This window comes from Motacilla alba, chromosome 1 (assembly GCF_015832195.1).
Source record: "Motacilla alba alba isolate MOTALB_02 chromosome 1, Motacilla_alba_V1.0_pri, whole genome shotgun sequence".
NCBI lineage: Eukaryota > Metazoa > Chordata > Aves > Passeriformes > Motacillidae > Motacilla > Motacilla alba.
In genome coordinates, this window is record NC_052016.1 from 45651370 (window position 1) to 45663975 (window position 12606).

The 12606-nt window shown below is 41.6% G+C and overlaps 1 protein-coding gene across 12 annotated transcripts in view; it reads left to right on the top strand.

Annotated features, from left to right (window-relative positions):
• Positions 1-12606, top strand: part of FAT3 (FAT atypical cadherin 3) — a 399575-nt gene that overhangs the window by 344409 nt on the left and 42560 nt on the right. For all 12 annotated transcript variants that reach the window (XM_038142935.1, XM_038142926.1, XM_038142945.1 and 9 more), the window contains 6 exons: positions 1041-1430; positions 3699-3913; positions 4671-4808; positions 7445-7588; positions 8139-8336; positions 10827-11625. In XM_038142935.1, the coding sequence (XP_037998863.1) occupies positions 1041-1430; positions 3699-3913; positions 4671-4808; positions 7445-7588; positions 8139-8336; positions 10827-11625 (1884 nt within the window). The remainder of the gene's footprint in view (positions 1-1040; positions 1431-3698; positions 3914-4670; positions 4809-7444; positions 7589-8138; positions 8337-10826; positions 11626-12606) is intronic.

Here is a 12606-nt window from a genome sequence, read left to right on the forward strand (position 1 = left end):
CAAATTTTAAATTAACAAAATATGCCTAGAAGGGATTGGTAGCTCTTGTTCATCTGATTAATGTCAGGCTTGTAAAGTGTGTTCTCCCACAAAAACAGCAGCAAATACTCAAGTGAGAGATGTTAAAAACAGAGACTCTCCATTTTAGTGGATCTTTGTGTTTTAGTTATAATCTCTTACTGAAGCACCCAGGATGAAATCACAAAATAAACTAGCATCAAGGGAGTTGAATTAGCTTATATCTATGTTCACTTTTAATTAGATTTGAAATGGCTATCCCACTGTAGTGCAGCAACCAAGTCAGTACCATCCCCTCAGGCCTTATTACTGACAACAACCTTAGCATAGATCTGCATATTCAGCAGCTGGGTGGATAGGTGCTTTGTATTGGGAAATACGGGCAGGATTTTAAAAACGCAGGATATCTTTTTTACAACTCAATTTTTGCTCTTAGGCTGGGGAACAGAGGGACTTTCCTTTTCAAAATGTTCATATTCTGGCAGGAGTTTTCTGATGCAGCTTTTGTTTAACAGGTATCATCTTATGATAATATTTTTCTGCTCGACAGTGGAATCAAGGCAGCACTGGTAGCAAGTACATTCTGTGCCACCTGATGTATTTCTACAGGTTTATTTTCCCCTTATGTACATTTCTATTCCTTCAAGATGTGCTCTGAGATATTTCCAATTCCAGCATTCTGCTTGTCTCATCTAATTCAATTATAAGCTGTTCTGGGCAAGGACCATATCTGGGTTCTGCTTTCAAGTTTCAATATAAAACAGTTTTGCAAAGTAATCTTTAAAAAGAAGTATCATGATGAGGGAAGGAACATAACTTATGCACAGGGACTTGTCATGTGAGAAGAGCATGCCCTGACCTCCCAGCTTTCATCAATATTGTACCCACAGGCACTCCCACCTCTGCCTCCACTGGAAATGATCATTGTGATAGCAGATCTTGCTTAAGGTTTCTGTTAGATGGGGAGAGATTTTTCTTCTCTTTATTTCTCATTTTCATTTTCCCATTTGCTTCTCTTTCAGGCGTGAACAGAAAAGTCACCTATTCCCTGTCAGACTCTGCAGATGGTTACTTCTCAGTTGACCGCTCATCAGGAATCATTATTTTGGAGCATCCACTTGATAGAGAGCTTCAGTCCTCCTATAACATCACTGTAAAGGCCTCAGATCAAAGCATTGTGCTGACTTTATCCTCATTTGCCACCGTTACCATTACAGTGCTGGACATTAATGACAACCCTCCCGTGTTCGAAAGAAGAGATTATCTTGTTACAGTACCTGAAGACACCTCACCTGGCACCGAGGTCCTTTCTGTTTTTGCTACAAGCCAAGACATTGGTACAAATGCTGAGATTGCCTATCTCATCAGATCAGGGAATGAGAAAGGGAAGTTCAGGATTAACTCAAAAACAGGTTTGTAAAGTGGCTCTGACTTGCAGTGCTAAATTAAAGCATCAGAAAAACATGAGTGCTTTGGGGAAGGCTCTTGGACCAAAAGACTTCCAAGGCCAGAGACTCACAGCTTGTCATTGTGTAATTAACTACACAGTTAAAAAGCAATTTTAGGTCGGAGAGTGATGTCAGTTACGGTCACACATGGCTGCCCCAGCTCAAGTGGAGAATACTTTTCTCCATTAGTAAGTCTGTCGAAGCCAATATAGATGTGACAACCTATTAGCCAAACTGTGCAAAACGCTTCTGAACACTTGCAATGTTCACTTGCTTACCAGCTGAGTACAGCCTCCGCTGTCTGCCCCTTAGAAAGCATCAACCAGTGCTACCAGGACCTGTTAGGACCATTTCAGTCCTAATACGTGATTGCCATTTATGTAGCTATATGCGGCTTCCCTGACTTAGGTTGTTCTGATTTGTTTTTTTGACTTCAGCCATGGCTTGGGTTGAGGTCTTTTTGGTTATAGATCACAAATTTTAGAAGTCCACCACTGCTTCTCTATGAGAAATACCAAACAAAGGTATCATATTTGGTGTAAATGGTTCATTTTCTCTGAATTTCCTTAGCGGGATATATTCTTCATCCTCACTGAGTTTTTATTCCATCAACTGTAAGCTGTTTCTTATGCTTCCTGTAGTGGATCCCCTTTTTCTCATAGCATCCAGGATGAGCAGTACAAGTCTGCCACCTGGGACTGAGAACATAGCAGTCTTGACTTTAAAAGCTGAAGAGAGCACTTCTTTGGGTGCAACTGTAATAGCCAGTAATATGAAAAATCTCAAAATTATGCATTGTGTCATTTCTATAATTGTGTGCAAAAATGGCTCTCCACTCTGCAGAGGCTGCTGCCTCTCGTGTGAGGGACTTAACATAACTGTGTGTTGTCTGTCATCTTCATCATGTTGATTAGTGCTAGAAAAATTTAAACATAAATATGCCTAGGCAGCAATACTTAACTTCACATTTGACAATGAAGCCAAGGAAATAAATCAATAAAAACCCATAATGAAGCCTAATCACACAAGGAAAAAAAAAAACAAAACTAAAACTATATATTATTCATTAATGTGTGACAGCTCCATTATTATCCATTTAGAGACAGGAGCTCAGTTTCTAGACAGCAGCGTGGTGATGTAGCGTGCTGATTGGAGCTTGAAAAATAATGTCCTTCACACCATTTACCAGTGGGAACTCTCTGCTAGCCACTTGGAAGCTTCTCTTCAGGGCTCCTGCTTTCAGCAAGTCATGCTGAAAGGTGGAATTCGTTTGGAGAGAGCCCAGACAAGATTAAGAGGAATAATCTGAGGTCTGTAAAATGTGACTTAACAGGAAAGACTGAAGGAATTAAGGCTGTTTAAGCTGAAAAAGAGAAGACATGCTGTTAGTTTTCATGCCTATAGAAATTACCTGTGAAGAAGAGGGAAATAAACTGTAGTTCATGCCCAGTCATAAGAAGTTGTGAATTGGTGTAAATTACATTTGGATTACTTTGGTAAAATTATAGGAAGAAATTCCTAGCTGTAATGTATATTAAGGCCTGAAATACATTTCCTAAGAAAGTTAGGAAACTGATATTGTTGGAGGTTTGTAAGAACACTGGAAATCAGATCGTTTCTGTCCTAGAGGGAATCTGGGTGCATGCAGTGAATCAAGTTACAGAGAATCATAATTTTGGTTGAGTGCTGAAGTAACACAAAATATGTAAACCTAGTTGAGTGGGGAAGTCTCTGTTTAATCACTTAAATGATAGACAACTGATTTCTCAGAGGTATTCATATCCTATTCATTTGTATTTAATTCATGAGAAGTTAATTGTGTGGGAGTGAATTTCTGTTGACTTGTCAGGGCTTATTTCCAGAGTCGGCATCCAGTTCTCCCAAAGGCTCTGTGAATGAGATGGTAAATGGATGAATATGGCCCCCACTTCTTCATCTATGATCCTCACATAATGAAAGCTATTTTCATGAGGAACCATTCATTGCCTCATGCCTTGTAAAGGTCCTTTCTGCAAAGGCAACCCAAGTGCAATTGGCATCATTCTTTAATCAAACAACAGCAGTAGAAACCTGAATAAACATTTTTATTGGATTGGGCAGTCTTACAGTTAGTGTTGTATGTGTGCCATGGTGATAAATAGCATGCTGTACTGTTTACTACGGTCAAATCCCTTGCTCTGTGGCATTATTTATTTTTTGTCGGCCGTTGACATTCCCTCCTTTGCTTCAAAGGAGTGATTTCCATTATCGAAGCTTTGGATTTTGAATCGTGCAAGGACTTCTACTTAGTAGTGGAAGCAAAGGACGGAGGAACGCCAGCCCTGAGCGCGGTTACGACGGTGAACGTGAACGTGACGGATGTAAACGACAACGCGCCCACGTTCAGCCAGGCTGTCTACAGCGCCGTCATCAGCGAGGACGCAGCCGTCGGGGACTCCGTGGTCATGGTGAGCAGGGCCGTGGGTGCCATTTAGGTGTGATGAAGCCCTCTGCCCCTAAAAAAGTGCTGCACTGCCTAATTATGATAATTATTATGTCTTGAGGCCCCCAAACCATTTTCTAGACAATACTCTGCATCTGCTACTGCTCCCCAAGCTGTTGTCAGTTTCTCCTCAAAAATAAGTAGTAGTAGTAGTGAGCCTTTCTTTTTAACCCTGTTATGCTGTCAGAGAGCAATGGCATATTTTAGGTGTTCCATTTCATGAGTCAGCTAGAAAGAAACAGGTTTTATTAAAAAGGCAGAATTATACTTTTCAGTGAAATACAATCATAGAGTCATAGGGTTGGATGAGATCTTAAAGATCATCTCGTTCCAACCCCCATGCTGTGCACAGGGACACCTTCCACTGCACCAGGCTGCTCAGAGCTCCAAATACATAGTATTTGTATAGTCTGGCATGCAGTGTGCTATCCCCAAACCTCGCAATATTCTTGTCTTGCAACTTGTGGATCGAGAGAGAGAGTGTTGTATGGAATATTAAGATTAAAATATTCTGTATGTTTTCAGACTAGAATTTTGAAAAGGCCCAAGTGAAGCCTCCTAACAAAAACCTATTGGATTGATGCTTTAGAGGTGTGCAATTCAGGTATAATTAGTCTGATGGAATGTGAAGTTTACTTTTTGGTGTGTTGAGCAATTAATGTATTGCACAGATCACTTAATATTTGTTTTTCTAATTTTTTTTATTTTTCTCTCAAAAAAAGTTGATAGCAGAAGATCTGGACAGTCCTCCCAATGGTCAGATTCATTTTTCCATAGTGAATGGGGATCAAGACAATGAATTTTCAGTTGATCCTGTTTTGGGACTTGTGAAGGTTAAAAAGAAATTGGATAGAGAAAGGGTAAGACATGTGGGACTTCTTAACTTGAAATGACTTACAGATGTGCATCAATCTCTACTCTGCTGCTAGCTTGTGTTGAAGGAGTTTCTTTTATACTCTGCAGCAATCAGCCTAAGGTGCTCCAATAGGTCTTTCTAATGTTTCCCCACTTCTTTCCATGCCAGCCCTGTCCCCAGCGTTTCTACACACCAACTGCTCTGCTGCCACTCCCACCCTGCACCCACACAGCAGCTGGGGTCGCATCAGGGGAGAGGAGCAGCACTGGATTTCTCCCGTGGTGCCAGCAGGAGCTGCTGCTGTGTTAATGAGCTGCGTCCTCTCCCCTGTGCGTGCAAGCGCACACGTGCAGCTCTGTGTGCAACAGAGTGGTTACAAAATGCTCCAGATTGTGGCACCGAGCACCGAGCTGAGACCTGAGCCATTAATTAGCGCTCTGCAAAACATGTCACTGGGGAGGGGATGTTATGAAGTGGCCAGGCTGTACCAAAAGTGAAAGAGTGCTTCATTAAATAGGTTGTGCTGCTTTGTTTGCTCACTCCATTATTCATTCAGGATTATTTATCACCATTTTGCCATTGCTAGCAATTAGCAGCTTTTGGGAAAAAAAACAAACAAATGCAGTTGCCTGTGCTAGTAGCAGGGCAGGAGAGTGCTACATGGCTTCAGAAACATCACAGCACATAAGGAAATCTGTGCCTCCTGCCTCTCAGCAGTGCACCCACAAAACTGGGGAAGCAGATTGCTACCTTCAGAATATGGGCTCAGCTGGAGAAGCTCTGTACTGGAAGCAAGCCTGCTTCTTAAAACAGTGGCAAAAACCCCTTTCTGTATTATCACAAAAGCAGGATTAAATTGTTCGTGTTTGGTGGTAGAATGACTTTACCACAGACTGTCTAAAACAGGGGAGTAACAATGGTTGTGCATGTTACAAGTTGGCTGTAATAAAAGCACAGGCTGAGTTCCTTAATAGGACTTTTCTAGTTTCTGAAGTGCACTCATGTGCGGCTGCATTCAGACACACACTCTCACAAGAGTGTGCATGTGTAATGCCAGCTGTGTTAGGTCTGCATTTTCCAAAGTTTCCTTCAGTTAAAATAAGCTGTGATATTGTCTTTTTATTTGCTTCCTTGGCGCGTTTCCTAGACACAGGTGTTTCTGACCCCTTCAGGGAGAATTATATATGATGCCCCATCTGCTGTAGATCCCCAAAGGTAGTGCTGACTCCCAGGATTCAGTGGTTTAAGAGAACTTATTTCCAGAGCTGTAATCACACAGAGACCATGACTTTTGCCATCTACCTTTCTGGGATACATCGAAGTGAAAGCAAACACAGGAAAAAAATGGGAAAGGTTCTACAAAACTCTCTGGTTTTACCTAGCAGTGGAAATTACAGTTAAAAAAGAGACTAATTCTCTTACTCAAGTTTCTTGACTTTCCTCAAGAATTCCTCTTTTCTCCTGTGTCCCTTTTCCCCCACCAAATCAAAGTCTATCTCCTCCATACAACCTCCCAAAAACATGTTCCCTTTTGCTTTGTATTGGTCCTACATCCCAGAAGAGCCCCCTTCTTTTGTGGGCTCGGTCTGAGCTCCTCCTACCACAAAAAAAGCTGTCATCTTTCAAATGTATTTGGATTTCCTTCCCTCACACACCCTTCCCAAAAAAGCCCCTTTAACATCATCTTGTTCCCCTCTACAGGGGCATGCTTTTCCCCTTTCCAGCCCTGCACTGAGAGGGTGGAGCAGAGTGTTGTATCTGGCATGTTTTGCCCTTCTCTTGCTCTGCTGTGGAAGGATTCAGGGGCAGACATGTCAGCAGCTTTCCGTGCAGAGCAAGGAGCAATATACAGTAAAAAGCAGTTGTAAGACCTAAGGAAGCCAACATAAGGATGCAGTTCGGAAAATCCAACTGTCATCCATAAACTGTGCATAGACAGAGCTTTTGCAAGTTGTCACATATGCTCACACCTCACACACGGGCACATATGTGTGTAGAGGGCCTGTGGATGATGCACTGAACTGCCTGCACTGCGCTGTTTGTGTCTGTTGCAAAAAAGCAGACTCAAGCCCACTTATCTTCTGCAGAGTGGTGGATAATATTCTGTTGCTACAGAGACTGTTGTCCCTCGTACTCCCAAATGTTTTCTAGTGTGTTTAAGCCAACTGCCTGTGAACTTTTTCTTGGCTCTCCATCACTGCTTTAGAAACAGTATGTGTCAAACTGATGCTGGCTCTAATAAGCAATTTATATAATATCTTGGAAACCAACTGTAAGATAAATAGAATCAGGTCACTTATCCCAGCAGACACCTAGAAGAGATGAAAATGTAAGCTTACAGGACTAATAGCTGAGTTCAGATATTATCTGTTATTTATTTTCTGTCTGCCCCTTTGTTTCAGGAATGCTTTATCTGATGCAGTTATTTTAATACAATGAAGCTGTTATGTTTAGCCTTATAAAACTGAAATTGGGGCACAATGTGGTGATAAACAGGATAATGTTATACTAAGGGCAGGAAGGTAATGAGGCCAAACAGCTTTCCTCAGAATATGGAAGGTGGTGCATTGAATGTAAAGAACCTGCGTTAAAATTTAGGACTGGTTTCACAATGATTTGATGTTTTCACCTTTTTTTCAGATATCTGGTTATTCATTAGTTGTCCAGGCAAGAGACAGTGGTACCCCTCCTTTGTCTTCATCTGTGACGGTCAATGTGGACATTTCTGATGTGAATGATAACAGCCCTGTGTTTACCCCAGCTAACTACACAGCTGTAATTCAAGTAAGTTTATCCTGCACATCAAAAACTTCTCTGACTTTTAAAATGCATGGGCATTTGGTTTCAGTTAAGTACCTTTTGATGATCTGTCTGCAAAACATGTATCAAGTGATCTTATCTAAAGGAAAATATAAACAAATCTGTCCAGTCTTTTGGTAAGTTTCTGTTTGCTGAGTCTCCTTAACCACAGCATCTGCCACACATTTTAACATTCATCCCTGCTGCACCAGGTACTCCAGCCTCAAAATGTCTGCTCTGGGATATGTTCACATTTCTTTATACCTTGCTCTGGGTGTGAGTCTTGACTTTTAGTCAGTCCTGATCAGACAGAGTATCAGAGAGAGCCCAGCAGGCGCTGGAGGTGTGGCAGGTACCTTCATCTCTGCTGCTGGTCCATGGGGTGTAAGCGGTGTCAACAAAACTCAGCTTGTGAAATGCCAGCTTGGGCAAAGAGCGTTCAGTTGAATATTCACAATAGAAAAATGTGGTATTTTATGGTTGCAATATGTATCATTTTAATCCTTTTCTTTATACGCTGTGTATATGTGTAAAGGAAAATAAACCAGTGGGCACAAGCATTTTGCAGCTGGTAGTGACAGACAAAGACTCTTTTCACAATGGCCCCCCTTTTACCTTCACCATCCTCACTGGCAATGAAGAGGAGGAGTTTACACTGGACCCTCATGGCGTTTTGAGGTCTGCGGTCATCTTCAAGCACATGGTCTCAACTGAGTATGTGCTCTGTGTGCAGGTAAGGCTTGATTTTTACGTCTACACTCTACACTGAAACAAAAAAACCTCTTAGTGGTAGGTAACCTGTACTTTGCCTGTATGGGTTTTTTTTAATGGACTGTATTCTACGAGTAAATATCACACATTCCAGTTTGCAAATGCACAGTGCAGAATATTTTCTTTGATGTTCTTAAACCGGGTTTCATATAAATATAAATAGGTAGCCAGCCACCTTTCCAATTTCCTCAGCATGAAATGAATTTCCTGAGCAGCGACTGTTATGGTTGAAGATTTTCATCATTTTTTTCTGTAGCTAAGGAAGGAAAATGAGAAAAAATGCATTATATACATATAAATACACCCCAGAACAAGTGACTGCAAAATGCTGCTTTAGGAACGAAAATAATTTCTTCTTTTAAGTCATAAATTTAATCATAAATTTTTGGAAGCCTTCCAAGAATTCATGAAATACATTTCCAAGGTCAACTTAGCTTTTAAAGAGTGTCAAAATAAGACATGAAGTTGAAGTCCAGCTCGAACTTAGCTTTAGAGTAATTGTTGAGAAGCTTTGTAACCAGGGTAATTTTGATTGCCAAAACCTGAAAATCCAAAAGTAATTTGTCCACATTTCTCACGTCTGCCAGAGATGTATTAGTGTTCAGTAAATATGCAGGTCTAGGGAATGAACCTCTTCACTGAAATGAGTCATGGTCCCATAAGCTGTGTCTGAAATTCTTGCTTCCTCCACTTGCTTTGCTGGGGTAGATCTCTCTAAGCACAGTCTGTCTGTTCCTTTACAAGCACATTTAATGCTGTTCACAGCAGTAGCATCCTTAGAGGCAATTGTTGGTTACAATTCACAAAATATAGGCTCTGATGCTAACTAACAGTTCAAATCATATTTTTACAAGTTTGCCATTTAATATCCTTGAAACCTATTTTTTAGCCTTGTAGGGAAATAAAAAGTCATCACCTTTCTTTCTTTCTTACCATGCCTTAATAGTAAAATATCCTGCTTTCAGGGTCATTTGCTAGCCAGAGTTCTAGTGTAGCCAAAACTGGGCATGAGAGTTAAATTTGAGCAGCATCCTCCAGGTTCAGAGGTCCATATATTTTATATAAATGAAGTATTAGACAGACCACCATGTCTGAGATGCACCAACATGCTCAGAAAACCATGCTGTTGTATTGTGGAGGCATGATTTCTCCCAGTATTATTTTCTTCGGGGATTTCTGCAGTGAAAACATATTTCATAGTTTCCTGTTGTCTTTAGATCATACAAGTGTTTCTTTCCATCCATATGTGCCAGAGGGCTGCTTTCTCTTCACCACTATCAGGTTTCTCCGCTGTATTCGGTTTATTAAGGATTAATGCTAAAATAGAAAATGGAATGAGACCTAGTCTCTTCTCTGTGTACATGGGCATTTGTCTGCACACATATATAAAATATTTTAAATACTCCACACAGCTCTTTTAAGAGTGAAGATGAATGAATTTTAGAGTGTCTTAGAGTTACTAATTTGCTCGTAGTAGTGTCCATATTACTGTTGTCATCCTTCAATTTTTTCCTTCAGCTTGTAAATTTTCCTCCCATGTCCAAGTACTAAGATCTTTGAATATGTCCTACATCTCGGCCTAGTGGCAGTTTAGTCTTCTGTTCTTCTCTGAAGCAAATAAATGTGTGGAGCAGAATATCCTAATAGGGACTGCAACAAAACATTTTTCTTATTGTAGGAAATGACCCTGATTCAAGTTTGCACACTTTTCTGTCAAGATGGCCTTGGGTTTTTTGTCATACTTGCTCTTTTGCTCTCTATAAAAATAGTGCAAATGATGCTATAATACCTGCTCTGGGTCATCCAGTCATCTTTCCAACTGCAGTGCTGCTCTCATATTTTATCATTAGTAACAGCACGAGCACCTATTTCATTTTTGGAGGATGATAAATTTTATTTATGTCAAGCCAATTCTTGGTTGCTTTAGGTAAAGAAGTGGAGAATGCTGTAGAAAAATTCTGAACTCCTTCACATCCACTCATGCTAAGCAGGGTGTGGAGTGCTTTGGAGTGCACCAATCAATGCAGAAGGCTGATATTTCACTGGAATTCAGTCTCTTCTCCAGGGTAGAAGTGAGCCCAAACTGTGTTTGGAGCAGAATATACCACATTGTTGGTATATTCTCTGTTGTGAAGATGACAAGTGATAACTGTGGGATCCTGGGAACGTTTCAGTTTAAGTAATAAGACATTCTACTGACACATTTCTATCTGAAATCCACTTAGAGATCAGTGCTTCCCTAAAGAGTTTGCAAGTTCCACTGCAAGAAATGGTTGAGACACTTCTTTACATATATATTTGGCAAATGCATTTGAGCGTTCTTTTGAGAATTTCTTTTCAGAATTACTGATGCTGTGAGAATATACATAGCAAGAAATTAGGGTTGCAGGCTGTGTTCCATGTGTGTTTTTATTTCTTACTTTTTCTATTTTTTTTTTCTAAATTACATTAGGCAAAGGACTCTGGGAAGCCTCAGCAGGTTTCCCATACCTATGTTCAGGTGAGGGTTATTGAAGAGAGCATTCACAAACCAACGGCCATTCCACTGGAGATTTTCATTGTCACCATGGAAGATGATTTTCCTGGGGGAGTCATTGGGAAAATTCATGCCACAGATCAGGATGTGTACGATGTCCTCACATACACACTGAAATCAGAGCAGAAAAGTTTGTTCAAGGTCAACAGCCACGATGGGAAGATCATCGCCCTTGGAGGGCTGGATAATGGCAAGTACGTCCTGAATGTCTCTGTGAGCGACGGCCGCTTCCAGGTGCCCATCGATGTTGTGGTCCACGTTGAGCAGCTGCTGCAAGAAATGCTGCAGAACACGGTCACCATCCGCTTTGAGAACGTTTCCCCGGAAGACTTCGTGGGTCTCCACATGCACGGGTTCAGGCGCACCCTGCGCAACGCGGTGCTCTCCCAGAAACAGGACAGCCTGCACATCATCAGCATTCAGCCGGTGGCAGGCAGCAGCCAGCTTGACATGCTGTTTGCCGTTCAGATGCACAGCGGTGGTTTCTATAAGCCTGCCTATTTGATTCAGAAGCTTACCAATGCGAGGAGACACTTGGAAAATGTGATTCGTATTTCTGCTATCTTGGAGAAGAATTGCTCTGGACTGGATTGTCAGGAACAACACTGTGAGCAAAGTCTGTCTATTGATTCACATTCCCTGATGACTTACAGCACGGCACGAATTAGTTTTGTGTGTCCCCGCTTTTACAGGAATGTGCGCTGCATGTGCAATGGTGAGTACTGCCCCCTCTTCCCCTCCCATCGCTGCACATTATGCGATAGGATCCATTTTATTCCTCTGATGCAGATTAGAAGGGGCATTTCAATTCAGTCCACTAAAGCACAACTGGCTGATGCGTTGTGGGAATTGATTTCTCAGGCTCGGGAAGAATTGTTCGTGTTTACTGATGTAAATGGAAGTTTATGAACTTTGGCCTTTTACGACAAAGACCGCTTTCCTGGAGGCTCCGCAATCAGAGCCATCAGCCAGCTTCCAGGGGAGGGGAAGGAGTGGGAGAGGAAGGACAAGGAGAGGGAGGGATGTAGTTTCCCAATCAGTTGGTGCCACCACTGGAATAAAGCTGGATTGTGACCGCAGCAGAGTAGCCTGGTCTGCAGCAATGCACCAGCAGTCTCCAAGGAAAAGTACCCCTGACCTAAGCCGGGCAGGTGGAAAGGCCTTTCTCAGTCCCGTTGTTGCAGGCAACCACAAAAACCAATGAAGTATTTTATTAGCAAGTGCTTTTCCTGACCTTTAATGCTGCAGTAGGGGACAGGGTGGGTTTCAGGCTGCTACACGTTTTGGCAGAGATTTCACATGGGCATATGACAAATAGACTCACGAGCCAAGCTTCTGTATGATTCTGCACTTACATTTTAAAACCTTGGGCAGTTACAATACTGGCTCTGTTTCTTTTGTTTGCCAAGCTATTTGCTCCTCATTCTGCTTCATTTAAGAGCAGAGAAAAAAGCTGCTGTAAAATCAATACATCTAAGTCTCCCTCATCTTAAGCACACATGCGCAGACACACAGAGCAATACAGGAATTCAGCAGCCATATCCCTCAATAACCAGCCTTTGTTTCTGCAGCAGTCAGCAGGGCTTCATGTTTTACCACTGACCTCGGTGGGGATGAAAATAGGCATAAATTGCATAAAACTTAACCAGAAATCATTTTTCTTCCTGTGGCACATGGATAATAGTGGCAAAGAAGT